Below are 14,209 nucleotides of genomic sequence, written 5' to 3'. Positions count from 1 at the left end.
AAGCAAGCACTTCGTACCATGAACTATGAGCTCAACAAACAAGAATTCAGGGCTATTAGAGAACTCACTGGGGGATTTTAATATCACCTTATAATTCATATCATCCCATTATATACATATCGACTCCTCCACCGAGCTTACCGCTTCTGTCATTCCTAGCTAATGAATAACCATTCATAGCAACAAGAGATGAAGGGATAGATTGATGCAACCACGACTCAGAGAATAGTATGCCATGCAGGTTACAGGTTGAGATTATTTCAGAGAATTCCGGAAAATGAGGGAGAATGCTCTGAGTGTTTACATGAGCTATTTGTAAGGAGGTAGGGTAAGGCGAAAGAATGTCCTGAAGGTGATTAGCGGTACTTAGGGTAGGGGCTGGGAGATATAGGTAGTGACCTGCTTGGGACTGTGGGTTGGAGAGGCTGAAACTAGAGGCATTTGTTTCCTGGTTGCTTGTTGCTGCCAACTTGAAATTTAACTGTAGATATAAAAGGAAAACCTACACTACATAAAATTAATTAAAAATTGAAATAAATTATTAAAATGTAGGCTATAGCCACAGTTGAAATTCTGATTAAAGTTTTATACAGCGGTATTTAGTTTACAGAATGTCGGCTCATGGTTAGCGAATACGATCGAGATCTTCGCGGTTTGACACAGGTATTTTACGAGTTCCCTGCTTAACATAAATTATGCCACCCTTCGACCACACGTTCCGCACAATGAACTTACTTATAGCGTCCTGCAGAAGCCGCAGTCTCTCTGGGGTTAGGTCTTCTCTAATTGTTTTGTTTGTACCCTTGAGTTTCTTTTTGTTTACAAACAATGCATTTCTTTTCTGGTACGAAACTAACTTCACAATTATGGGTCTTGGACGGCCATTCTGACTTTTCCGAACCCTATGTGATCTGTCTATTTCGCCCACTGAGAGTTCCACCCCAATTACTGTCTTCGTCACCTGACCTTGGATGAGATTGGCAATCATGCTGAGAGTTTCCTTACTGCTCAGCGCTTCCTGCACTGCTTCCTTCACAATGGCTTCCATTGGCTACTCTTTAACTTTGGGGGGCATGGTTGTTTTTGTAGATATTTCACTTCAGGTTTCACTGAACACTTCACGAACACTCTGACGTGAATAACTGTACAAGTTAGAATAATGTATCACACTTACGACTGTCAAACTGCTAAAATGCACCTCCTAATGCCGCACAAACCACGAGCCTCATATTTCGTGACTATACACTATCCGCCATTACTTTAATGTAGGTTGTGCCTTTGATAGGCCTGAACAGTGTGAAATTTCAGAAATAGATCTCCAAGTGTAAACTGAAAAAGCAATAACGCTTATTTATTTATTTATTTATTTTTTGCTATTTTCTTTTACATCACACTGACAGAGATAGGTCTTATGGCTATGATGTGATATGAAAGGCCTAGGAATGGGAAGGAAGAGGCCGTGGCCTTAATTAAGGTACAGCCCCAGCATTTGCCTGGTGTGAAAATGGGAAACCACGGAAAACCATCTTCAGGTCTGCCGACAGTGGGGTTCGAACCCGCTGTCTCCCGAATGCAAGCTCACAGCCGCGCGCCCCTAACCGCATGGCCAACTCGCCCGGTAACGCTCATGTTGATGTAAAAGAACTTGAGAGACCCGTCTCCTTCACTGTTTGTTAAAGGGAGCAGTTGTACTCATGTAACTTTTTTTGTGCGGTAAAAAGGAAAACAGGTGGGTTTTATGAATTTCTTAACGCAGAATTTGAGTAAAAAATTAGTTTTGGCGTATCACATCTGGTTTAGTGGCAATTTTACAAAATGTTATTTAGTTCTTATGTAAAATTGTTGATACTTAGTACTGATTAAATTTGATATATTAATGTAAATTTCAGCTTGCAAAATGTAATCATATTTTGCGTGCATTAAATACATTGTTTTGTAAGCAAGTAGATGGTTTGTATTATATTTTTAATGTATACTGAAATTTGTGAAACTGAAGCATAAAGCGCCTATTTAGTTTCGGCTGTACAGTTGCTTTTAAATTAATATAACCGTACCTCGAATAAAAATTACAAGGTTAAACATACATAGTTTTGTTACTTACATTATGTGCAGGTTAGATTCACACCTCCGTCTTTTTCTGTTTTCCGTGGAATTTCCCGGTTTTTGAAGTTCTTGAATGATCTCTAGAAGGGTCATCTGGTGCGATCGACCAACAGTAATCGGCCATCATATTCACATCCAAACATCCCTGATAGCGTCGTTCTGTATCTTTGAGATCCTGGTGAAACCTTTCACCTTGTACTTCACTAGCTCCTAAATTTGGAGGGAAATAATCCAGATGCGAAGCTAAGAAATGAAGCTTATGGCTCATATTACAACCGAGTTCCTTAAACTTTACCAACATTTTCCTTACAATTTCTTTGTATTGAGGGTCCTTAATGTTTAGTCACTACATCTCTGAATGCGTTCCATGCCTCTTTCTCAATTTTGGTCATCGTGTCTGTGAAATTTTTATCCTTCATTAGTTTACGAATCTGTGGTCCATCAAATACGCCTTCTTTGATTTTTGCATCTGATAATGAGGGAAATTTAGTGGATAAATATTGGAAGCATAGGCTTGACATACTGTTTCATCAATCCTAATTTGATGTGCAAGGGTGGAAGTAGAATTTTTTCACGGTCAATTAGACTTACATTAAAGACATTTTTGGCTCCTGGCTGTAGTTGTTTCCTTTCTGACCAATTCACTGTATCCGAATGTTTATCCTGTGCCCTGCTATCCCATTTGCATAGGGAACAGGGAAATTTTGCGTAGCCTTTTTTTGTCCCAGCAAAATCCAATGATCTTCAAATTACTGCAAATTTGCCACCCATGCTCGTGACATTTAATTTTTTCAAGCACCAACTTTAAGGTCTCGTATGTTTCAGACATTTTTGTGGAGTGTGTAAGTGATACGGATGCCAGAACACTTGTATTATGAGGCAAAACAGCCTTTAAACTTCTTTTGGAAGAGTCAATAAAAACACACCATTTACTTGGATCATACTCTTTCTCTCCCAATTGACGCAGAAGATTTGAAACATCTGTACAAAATACAAGTTCATCTTCTTGAGTATAATACTTTCGGAATTCTTTATCACGATTTCGGTACCAAGAAAATGTATCACTGTGTGCCAACATATTCTTTTCGCGCAATCTTGAACCAAGTAATTCCTTTTTTCTTTGGTTAGTTCTAAGTTCCTTATCAGATCATTCAATTCGGATTGCATGAATTTGTCTGAAGGTGTGTCATATTGATGTGGCTCGAAATCTATTTCTTCATCATCAGATTGCAATGAACTGCTGCTCTCCTCACACTCAAGTGAGTAGGTGGAGTAGGTACAGGTAAGTCAGGTCCATGAGGAACTGGTCGAAGAGCTGACTTGAGTTTCGGATATTTAATTTTGTTTTTACTTTTCTTATTGTAACCGACAACATGGGTCATACAAAAATAACAGTCATCATGATGGTTCTTTTAATCTCCCCATTGCACGGGTATAGCAAACGGCATTGAGTTTCATTTGCCCTCATACCAGTAATATAGTCCCTTGACACAGGTATTGCATGCAATATGAGGTGCGAAAGATTTGTGTTGATCCCCAAGTTTCAATCTGAAGTAAGAAAAATAAAGTTTCTTTACAAACAAGTCTATTTGACGCACCTTGGAATCACACACATAAACTCCACAAATGTAACAAAACTTTTGAGGACTTTGCTTACCCTGTCTTCTGTGCACCCCTGAAACACTAGCCATGATGGTGTTAAAACACTAGAACTTCATTTATTAGTGATCAATTTGAAATTAAATTACATTAAATCTCGCGCACACAATTGGCCTACAATTAAATGAATGTGAACTTTAAAAGACGCACTAAACACGTACCGGTACTTCTTGGAGCCCGTCTCAGGCAACACTGTTATCTTTGAAAGGAAATTGCTTTATCAGTCCATCATAAACATTGCTTAAGGGCTGGGGCTTTTAACATGTCTGTTTATTCAAGTGGTCTAAGATGAAAGACAAACTCTCAACTGTCTTATCTTCAATCCTACATACCTCGCTGTCTATTGCGTATCTGGGGGACTTTGTTATGAATTTACCAGGAAACCCCCAACTATAAAATGAACATTTAGACAGCAATAAACCTGTAATAAATGCAAATAATAACATATCAAATCACATAATTGTATTCTAAGAAAAGTTGCGCGAGAACATCTCTCAACAATACATCTTACGAATTCATGCAGGTACTAAAATACCGAATAGCGTCAAAACTAGACCTGATAGGAAAAAAATAGCATCATTTTCGGAATCAGGGCAGCTATTTCCATAAGAATTACATATTTTCGATTTTACCGCAAAATCATGTTGGTTAGTGTAATTATTCTGATTTTCTAAATGTTGTCACCTAACGTGCAAGCAAAATTTTGGTACCTGAAATTGTGAAGTCTAACTTTGAAAAGAAACCAAAAGATAGCTGAGAAAGAAATATAGCTGTAATTTTAAAGTTTTAAATCAATTTTCTGATTACCGTATATCGACCCATTCATGCCCGCACCTTCTTTCACCTCTGTCCACCACAGTATCCCCGTAACAATAATAATAATACTAATAATAATAATAATAATAATAATAATAATAATAATAATAATAATAATAATAATAATTACTTTTAAGGTTTACAGAGACATCAAGGTGCCTGAATTTTGTCCGGCAGGAGTTCTTTTACCTGCCAGTAATTCTTACAAATACTTAAAAATTTTTAGTGGTTCCACCTATTCAATACAAAACAATGTTGCCTGAATGTATTACAACATATTAACTTTATGTAGCAGTACTAGTTTCGGTGTTTCTTTAGCGCCATCATCAGCTGCAGAAAAGTAATGAAAACTGGCAATTAATATAAAATATACATCAACATTTTTGTACAACTAACTCCTATAGACCTATAGACGAGGGTAATCCCAAAAATAAGGTCTCGTATTTTTTTTATAAATACACAACTCTGTTCGTGTGGCTGTTGATCACAATACTGTGAAGAATGTTTCGCACGCTTGCATATAAACATGCGCACGCCGCACTAAGGCACTCAGTCTAGTCTTGGCTTGGCAGCCGTTGAATACGGAGCTCCCATTGCTCCCAAGTGCAAAGTGTGCGCAGTTATTCGGTATGTGAACACAGAAGGTACTGAACCGATTGAAATCCATTGCCAATTGATGGGAGACCGTCAATTTCCATTGAGACAGTCGTGAAGGTTGAGCAAATCATGCGTGAAGATCAGCGGATCACCCTGGATGATCTCTGCGCTTTGTTTTCTGATGTTCCCCAAAGTGCCGCTCACAGAATTTTAATGGAAAAGTTGAAATACCGGAAGGTGTGCACAAGATGGGTGCCAGATGAAAGATGAGGTTCACAACTTCCTGAACAGCATGGCGGCGAGCTGGTATAACATGGGCATACAAAAACTGATGCAGCGTCTACAAAAATGCATCGATCGAAATGGTGATTATGTAGAAAAATAGGTAAATGTTCAAGCTGTAAAATGATGTAAAGCATTGTAGAAATAAACAGGTCTATATATTTATTAAAACAATAGGAGACCTTATTTTTGGGATTACCTTTGTGTATATTTAGATAAAATACAGAATTGTCTCATATTTCTACAAGTTCACAAACTTGTGGGTCAAATGTTACAATTAAAAACAACCTGAAGAAAAAGGAATAAGATTTGTGCGCATTCAAAGTTTTTCATCTTGGGGTACTGCATTTGATCTTGTTTACTTGGTACTGCTTAAATTAATCCCTTTATTTTTAACACCTTGTATGTCAGTTCAATAGCACTGGCCTACAAGGTCGAATATACCGAGTTAAAACTGTATACATTCAAATTTGTTGGTGTTAAAACACTAAATTTGTTTGGTTTGAACTTATATTATAACTTAGAAGACAAAATACTGTGTAGCCGACATACTTTGTCCTTGTGGCAGCCTCCGCGTGGGGGAAGTTGTAATAATAATAATAACAACATTAATAAAATTAAATTACATCAAAATCTCATTGTGCTTGCGTTCGGTTATAATTTTATGTACTAAAATGTGCCATCCTCTAAAAATTTGATTCCTGTAGCAGAATGTTTACTATGCTTGGCAGTGCTGTTGCGTGTAACCTAATAAGGAGGAAACGTACAAATATGTTCCGAAGATGTTAACATGGACTATGTATGTTTCTCAGTTCAATATTGGAAACCTCAACAAACCGTAGACTTAACATAGCGGCTGTAGCACAATGAATTGTTTTTAATTGTGACATTTGACCCACAAGTTTGTGAACTTATAGAAATATGATACAATAACTTTTTATTTTATCTGAATATATATTTTAATATAGGGTCTATATGAGTTAGTTGTATAAAAGTATTGATGTATATTTTATATTAATTGCCAGCTTCTCATGACTTTTTTGCAGCTGATGATGGCTCTAAAGAAACGCCAAAACTAGTACTGCTACATAAAGTTAATATGTTGTAATACATTCAGGCAACATTGTTTTGTATTGAATAGGTGGAACCTTTAAAAACTTTAGAAGTATTTGTGATCTCAGTTCAATAAGGATAAAATAAAAGATGAAATTTCTTATGCTAAGCCAGTAATTCTATCAACACGAGGCTGACGTATTTGAGCACCTTCAAATACCACCGGACTGAGCCAGGATCGAACCTTTTAAGTTAGGCTCACAAAGCAGCGCTCTGCCATCTGAGCTACTCAGCCTGGCAATATTAAGTAGAACTTTTAGAGGTATGAAGGTGAAGCTGTAATTCAAGAGGACAAATTGGGACAAATATTCATTTACAGGATGAGAGGAATTAGGGATTGGAATCATTTGTCATGGGAAATGTTTGATAAATTTCCAATTTCTTTGAAATCATTTAAGAAAAAATCACTAGATAAACAACTGTTAGAGAATGTACCACCTGGACGAATCCTAAATTCAAATCAATGATGATTAATTAATTGACATTCCCATCAGGTCTGGTAGAAACCTAAAGAAGCTGGAATCCATCTTTCCATGCTGCACTTGCTCCTAGGGAGTGCTCCTGAGGGAGTCAACCCTGGAAGCCATTTCCAAAAGAATCCTCTCTGAATCCCCAGCAACTCGGATTACAGGTAGACTTTGCAGCCGCCACGCAGTCAAGACTTGGACGGTTTTGTTCAGTGCATGTTAAACGATGCCATACCCCATAGCATATACACAAGGGTTCCAACTCAGGTATTCGTCTATGTCAGGACCTATGTTTCAAGGTGGGTACCGTCCGAGCTTCTGGACATAGTGCCACATAAGGTGCCTTTTCCTGTGCAACATGGAGATTAAATTTTGAATCTGTCCAAAAAAAAAAAAAATCCTCAAGAGATGACTGATGGCCACTGGACCATTTTAGCCCCCTTCTACTACAGGCAGGGATTACCTGTGGATGTTTTCACACCCTCCCATCCACAGAGAGTCCAATTCACGAATCCAATTGCGCTGTCCAGTGTCTTGCCAAGGTCACCTTGTATGGCATGGAAATATTCTACCTCCCCCACCCACAGGGTGACTAATCGTCCTGTCGTACATTTTTCTCTGACTTGCTTCACATTTTCATTCACTACATGGTTCCATTAGGAGATAGCTTGTACGTCGACTGAAAGCTAAACAGATCACCACTCAGATTTATACAGGGTTATTCACCTAACATGTTACACGCAAATAACTTCTAAACCATTGAAGATATCAGCATTCTGTTTTCATATTCGTAAATGGTACGCAGGGTCTTGTAAAATAACGTGCTACTTAGTCTCTGGAGTGATTAACAACCGAGATATTGATACTAATGCCATATTTTTAAATGGAACGGCACAATTTTATACAGAAAAGTTCATCTGCGTACAAGTTCAAATATGTTGGTATTTTCAAAATCAGACAATTACTTTTTGAGATATAAATAAGAACAGCATGCGCGGTTTTGCATGCCGCATCAGACGGTGTGAAGTCGGGCAAGGACATATTGAAGCGCAAGCTGCTTCCTGGTCTTGATTCCAGCCACAGAATGGATACCAGGCATGTACTGTAAACATAATGTGGTGTACCGTAACATACCCTGGGTGTGCAACGTTATTGTATGACTGGCGAACACACAACGGGGAAGGGAGATTAAAGTTGTATTGTTTTGTTTTGACATGTAATAGGCTGTGCTCAGTTTAGCGTTTTTTTCTGACGGATGGGAATGGGAAGGATTTGGAAAGAAAGTCGGCCGTGGCCTATCACAAAGGTACCTATCCGGTATTTGCCTGATGTTGAACATGGGACACCATGAAAATCAATGTCAGGTTTGGCGAGGCAGGACTCGAACCTATGCTCTCCCGAATGCACGCTACTACAGTCGCGCTGGAGCTCTGCAGAGATTAATGCGTGTAAAATAAAAACATAAATAATAGTGTTGCTGCCATTTCACTACGATCAGCTCTGAACATTTGCTTTTCTAGAAGGAGCTCTTCCGGTGTTTTGTGTTATGTTTATTTCTCAACTCATAGAGTAGTATGAACTGTACACCAAAACCAGTGACAATTATAGCTTTCGTTATGCTCCTTTCAAGGCAAAGTACTTATTTTATTCGTTTTAAACACATCAACCCTTTCTGTCCTGTCATGTGTTCGCCTGTCATACACACTTTGCAAACCCATCGCATGTGTACGAGGTGCTTACATGCCTGGTACCCATTCTGTGGCTGAACTCACTCCCAGAAAACTGCTTGCGCCTCAATATGTCCTTGCCCGACTTCACGCCGTCTAATGCGGCATGCAAAACAGTTGTTCTTACTTATATCTCAAAAAGTAATTGTCCGATTTTGAAAATACATATTTGAACTTGTAACGCAGATGAGCTTTTAAATCAGCTGTATAAATTTGTGCCATTCTATTTAAAAATATGGAGTTAGTATCAATATCTCGGTTGTTAAACACCCCATGAGACTAAGTAGCACGTTATTTTATAAAACCCTACGTACCATTTACGAATATGAAAACAGAATGCTGATATCTTTAATGGTTTAGAAGTTATTTGCGTGTAACATATTAGGTGAATAACCCAGTATATTAGTAAGGATTACATTAGCACTCACCAGTACTGAAGTAGTTCTCCACCTTCTTATTAGGTCCAATAAATGTTTTAGCTTCCTCTAAGAATTTAGGATTCTGTTCCACCAAATCCACTTTGTCGAAGAACTGAAGGAGGAGATGTTTGGTGATCCTTCCAATGCCAGCACCACAATCTATGGCCCGTCCTGTTCCAGGAGCATCCTTCAACTGCGCAGAGAAAGGACTCTATCTACACCCAGTATATGTTAAACATTTGAGAAATGTTAAATGTACTCTTAAATCTGGTACCTTGAACAAATTTTTCAAGAAGGCTTTTGATCCTTGAATGTCTGTGTTGGAGACAAAGCCAAACCCACCGAGCATGCCATCCACAGTAGGCGGAATTTCGGACCAGTACTTAACGGCATGTGTATAGAATGGATGTTCCTCTGCGCTTTCACCTTCATCCATCGCACTCTCCTGAAACATAAAGAGCTTTTAACTTCACCGAGTAGATATGAAATGATGATGTACTTGAGGTGGAATGAAAGGAAGCCATAAATGAAAAATTAGATGAAAAATAGTAAAAAGTGGAGAAGCCCAATCAGAAGTCAAAGTAAAGGGGTGAAAGAAAGTTTTTTCCTTATTATCCTAGAACAAGCTATTAATAAGTAATCCAAGGGGAGAACATGAGGATGCTCAGATATGCCAATGACACTGTAGTACAAGCTGACATTCAACAAGACCTTGAAATTTCATACAAAATATTGAACACAGTTTGGAAACTAATGGGTTGAATTAACATTGGTCCTCTTAATGCTCTCCTAACAGTTACTTGACAAAGGGGCCCCTAAAGCTCACATATCATTAATCACAGTCCTCCCTAACTAAGGTACAGCTCTCAGAAGTAGCTTTCAAATTTCAATTGTGTGGTACAAATCTGAGTCAAAAGAATGAAAGTCATATTACTGTGTTCAGCTTAGAACCATTCATTTCTTGGATATCTATGTTGGATAGTGTTATTCTCAGGGTGTCAAAAAATGTGTAAAGTTAAAGAAAATACATATTTGCCCGAAACATTGGGAGAGCTTTCTCTTAATGCTAAAGGTATATTTTGAAGAGCGGTTTTTATTTTTCACATAGCATCTTCCATGAATGATACTGATGGTGAAAGTACATTTAATTTTGATTTCTGTCATTCACTTTCCATGATCAGCTGCAATGTGATGTTTGCAGAATTTGAAATTATATTGATACTAACTGATGTACCCGTGCTTCGCTATGGGATTCTCAGAAAGACTGACTTTGTGATTTTCCTAACTGAAGTCAACATAGGTCATTACAAAAACATCAGTAGGAATGTAGCAATTAAAAGCAATGTTATCATATAAAATACTCAATCAAATGAAAAACCGCACATTTTATTACTTTTAACGAACAGTACTAAGGTGCCAATCTAACAGTCCAAGGTTCCAGAGCTGGAATGACCAGGCCGCAGTATGCCGTGAACACTCCTCTGCCATTATTCGGTTAAATATGCACACTGCTCATTCCAATCAGTGCCTCAGAGTAGGGATTAAATAGCTCAAATGCTATGATGAACAAGTGTGTTACGTACCAGTAGTATCAGAAAATTTACGAACCAGAGGAATGGCATGCTAAAAAGAAAGTTATCTAACTCCCAAGCTACTTCCCGTCAATATTCAGGCAGGCTGTTACACTCTGTACGACTGGGGGAGTTGCCCGTGTGGTAAGCTGTGAGCTTGCATCCGGGAGATAGTGGATTCGAACCCCACTGTCGACAGCGCTGAAGATGATATTCCATGGTTTCCCACTTTCCCACCAGGCAAATGCTGGGACTGTACCTTAATTAAGGCCAAGGTCGCTTCCTTCACACTCCTAGCCCTTTCCTATCCCATTGTTGCCATAAGACCTATCTGTGTTGGTGCGACGTAAAGCAACTTAAAAAATACTTGGTACGCAGCAGAAATCTTATCTACCGGAGATGAGTGGCAACAGAAGACACAAAGCACATCACAACAAACAATGGTCAATGTAATGTGATTGTTGATCAATGTTATGAGCTTTCTATATTGTAAGCCTTCACATTTAGTTTCCTTTTGACTCTGTGATTTGTAAAATTATGTATAGCGTAGACTGTAGTTACTTATTCTCCTACTTGACATACCGATTTTCATTAAGTTCTGTTTACCCATTATCTCATGACTCGGCGCTGATATGGAGTTAGTAACAAATATAAAAATTCATAAATATCTTTGTGATCACAGCCGGTACGGTAACAATGTGTAAGACATAAATGATCGGAAATTTAATACTAACTTTAGTTATGTAGTATTAATCAATATGACCTCTAATAACAAATATTTGAGAATTAAATTTTAGGCCTTCCCCTAAACTACCATTTCATTCAGCGTGAACAATATTATTTATGGCCTAGATTATAGCGACTTATTCCCCGACTTTTGATTTTCATTAAAATAGGACCACTAATAACAAATATTTGAAATTTACATTTTAGGCCTTCCCCTAAAGTACAATTTTTCTCAGCGTGAATACAATTATTTATATCCTAGATTGTAGCAACTTATTCCCCGGCTTTGCATACCGATTTTTATTAAAATACAACCACTAATAACATAAATATTTGAGAATTAAATTTTAAGCCTTCCCCTGAACTACCATTTCACTCGGCGTGAATACAATTATGTATGGCCTAGATTTTAGCGGCATATTCCCCGACTTCACATACTGATTTTCATGAAATTCTCTTCAGCCTCCTCATCGTTTCGCAATCATCGTCCACAGAGATCCTTTTTCAGCTTACCGAACACATGATAATCGTATGGCGCTAAGTCTAGACTGTAAGGAGGATGTTGCCATACCTCGCACTTGAATCGCTGCAGCAGTTTTAACGTTTGGTGGACCATGTGAGGTGTTGCGTTATCGTGCAACAAAATCACACCGGCGCTCAATTTTCCCTGCCGCTTATCTTTAATTGCCTTAGGAAACCTTTGCAACGTTTGACAATATGAAGCTGAGTTGACTGTCATTCCTTTCGGCATAAATTGCACATGCACCACACCTCCATGTCAAAGAACATTGCTGCCATTACATTTCCTGCTGAAGGTTGGACCTTGGCCTTCTTTCGTGGTGGTGATGGGGTGTGCACCTATTCTATCAATGTTCTCTTTGTTTTGGGGGGTGAAGTGGTGGACCCACGTTTCATCCCCTGTGAAGATTCGCTGCAGAAACTCTTTGCCCTCCACAGAATACTGTTACATGCCACCCAGTGGTAGCCCCTTTCGTTACTTCCAGGAAGGCGCTGGTGACTCAAGATGATCTGGAATCTCCCGGCCGGCTTGTGGGGTGGGGCCGGCCTTTCCGTGTATTGATCTCGGTTTTATTATTTATAAATTTCATTTTCCGTATTGACAGATTCAAAGTATAGATAAGAAAAGTGTTTTTCCACCAATCAATACAATTTATTTTAAATAGATTAAACTAGTACCGGTTTCGGCTCTTTAACGGCCATCATCAGCTAGTACATGGTTTGTTTCCAGCCATTAGACAATTCACAAGTTGTTATTGTATTAGACATCCGGATGTCTAATGGGGGATGGAAATGTGTACAGCAGCATGTAATTAAAATATCAGTAGTCAAGGTAAAAAGTTACAATAAGTTAGAACATGAGTATGTAGGACATATTAAAACATATGGGTCATAATATAAAACACTTAAAAAGTTTTAACACATTAAAATTTGGTAAGTATAGGTAGACACTTGTTAAAAAATTTTAGTTCATGTTACATAGGTTCCATTCTTCTATCTTCTGTGTAGTTCCTTTGCTTTTATGTTATGTTGATTTTAGCTGTGTATGGTAATCTTTGAGAAAGTTCTGAAGCTGGTATGCGTCATATTGATATGGACCTTTGTCATGAAGAAATTTTTTTATATTGTGTTATATATTCCAACTTGTGATGTACTCTGGTAAGTTTTAATATAGTAAACAGCAGGTCTTGAGTTTGAATTAGAAGTAGTTGGTGGCAACACCTCTCTCGTCTACGTTTATGGTTGTAGTCTGTAAAGATAAGGTAATATAAGTATACCGGTGGTGTGTGTATGAAGGAATGCCTGGTGTGTCTATGGAAAGAGTACTTACTTTAGTTGTTGTGGAAGTCTTGTGCCGATGTGTTTGAAGGCTTGTTGTGTTCTACTGCGAGTGCGTCTGGGGCTCATATTAGTTGTGGAGGGGGATGTAGGTGGAGGGGAAAAGGAGTGGCCGTTGGGGAAGTAGGGGCGGGGTCGGGCTTATGATTCGTTGGTTTGTTGGAGCGTGTGTTTACTATTTTGAGGTAATCATTCTTTAGTGGCGGAATGGCTTTGTCAAAAATGATGCTGGTTTTTTCAGTAATATCATTAATGTTATGATTGGGGTTAGCGTATTGGTCTAAAGAAATGTAGAAATCTTCGGTTATGTTGAGCAGTGGGCCCTTGGAGTTTATGTTCAGTATCGTCATGTCGTTATTGATGTCTGTGAAACTATGCTTGGATTCTTCTACATGTTGGCCTATTGATGAGAAATGGTTATGTTTTACTGCATTTACATGTTCATTGTAACGGATGGTGAAGTTTCTGCCTGTACGTCCTATGTAATTTGTGTCACAGTTGTTACATTTGATACGGTAGACACCTGATTGGTTGTATTTATTGTTATTGACTGTTTTAGTGTTATGTATAATGTTGGTACTATTGTGTGTGGTTTTGAATGCTATTTTCATGTTGTGCTTCTTGAAAATATTAGTTATAGTATATATATGGGTGTTGTTAAAGGTAAATAGGGCATAGTCTTTTTTGGGTTTGATTGATTTTACTAATTTAGTTTTAGGTTGTGATTTTATTTTGTGAATGATTTTGTTGACCATTTCTTTGCTGTATCCGTTATGTTTAGCTATGTTGTGGATTAACTTCAATTCATTGTTTTGGTCTTCTGTTGTCATTGGGATGTTAAAAGCTCTATAAATCATACTATAATAGGCTGC

At 38.1% G+C, this 14,209-nt stretch overlaps 1 protein-coding gene across 5 annotated transcripts in view; it reads right to left on the bottom strand.

The window, feature by feature from the left end:
* Ntmt (N-terminal methyltransferase) overlaps positions 1-14,209 on the bottom strand; it is a 107,592-nt gene that overhangs the window by 32,661 nt on the left and 60,722 nt on the right. For all 5 annotated transcript variants that reach the window (XM_067145373.2, XM_067145375.2, XM_067145377.2 and 2 more), the window contains exons 3-4: positions 9,458-9,628; positions 9,193-9,376 (exon numbers count right to left, since the gene is read on the bottom strand). In XM_067145373.2, the coding sequence (XP_067001474.1) occupies positions 9,193-9,376; positions 9,458-9,619 (346 nt within the window). In that variant the 5' untranslated portion in view covers positions 9,620-9,628. The remainder of the gene's footprint in view (positions 1-9,192; positions 9,377-9,457; positions 9,629-14,209) is intronic.

The sequence above is a fragment of the Anabrus simplex genome, chromosome 4 (genome assembly GCF_040414725.1).
Source record: "Anabrus simplex isolate iqAnaSimp1 chromosome 4, ASM4041472v1, whole genome shotgun sequence".
Taxonomy (NCBI): domain Eukaryota; kingdom Metazoa; phylum Arthropoda; class Insecta; order Orthoptera; family Tettigoniidae; genus Anabrus; species Anabrus simplex.
Note: the sequence above shows the minus strand (reverse complement) of the source record. Positions and strands in the feature narration are given on the sequence as shown.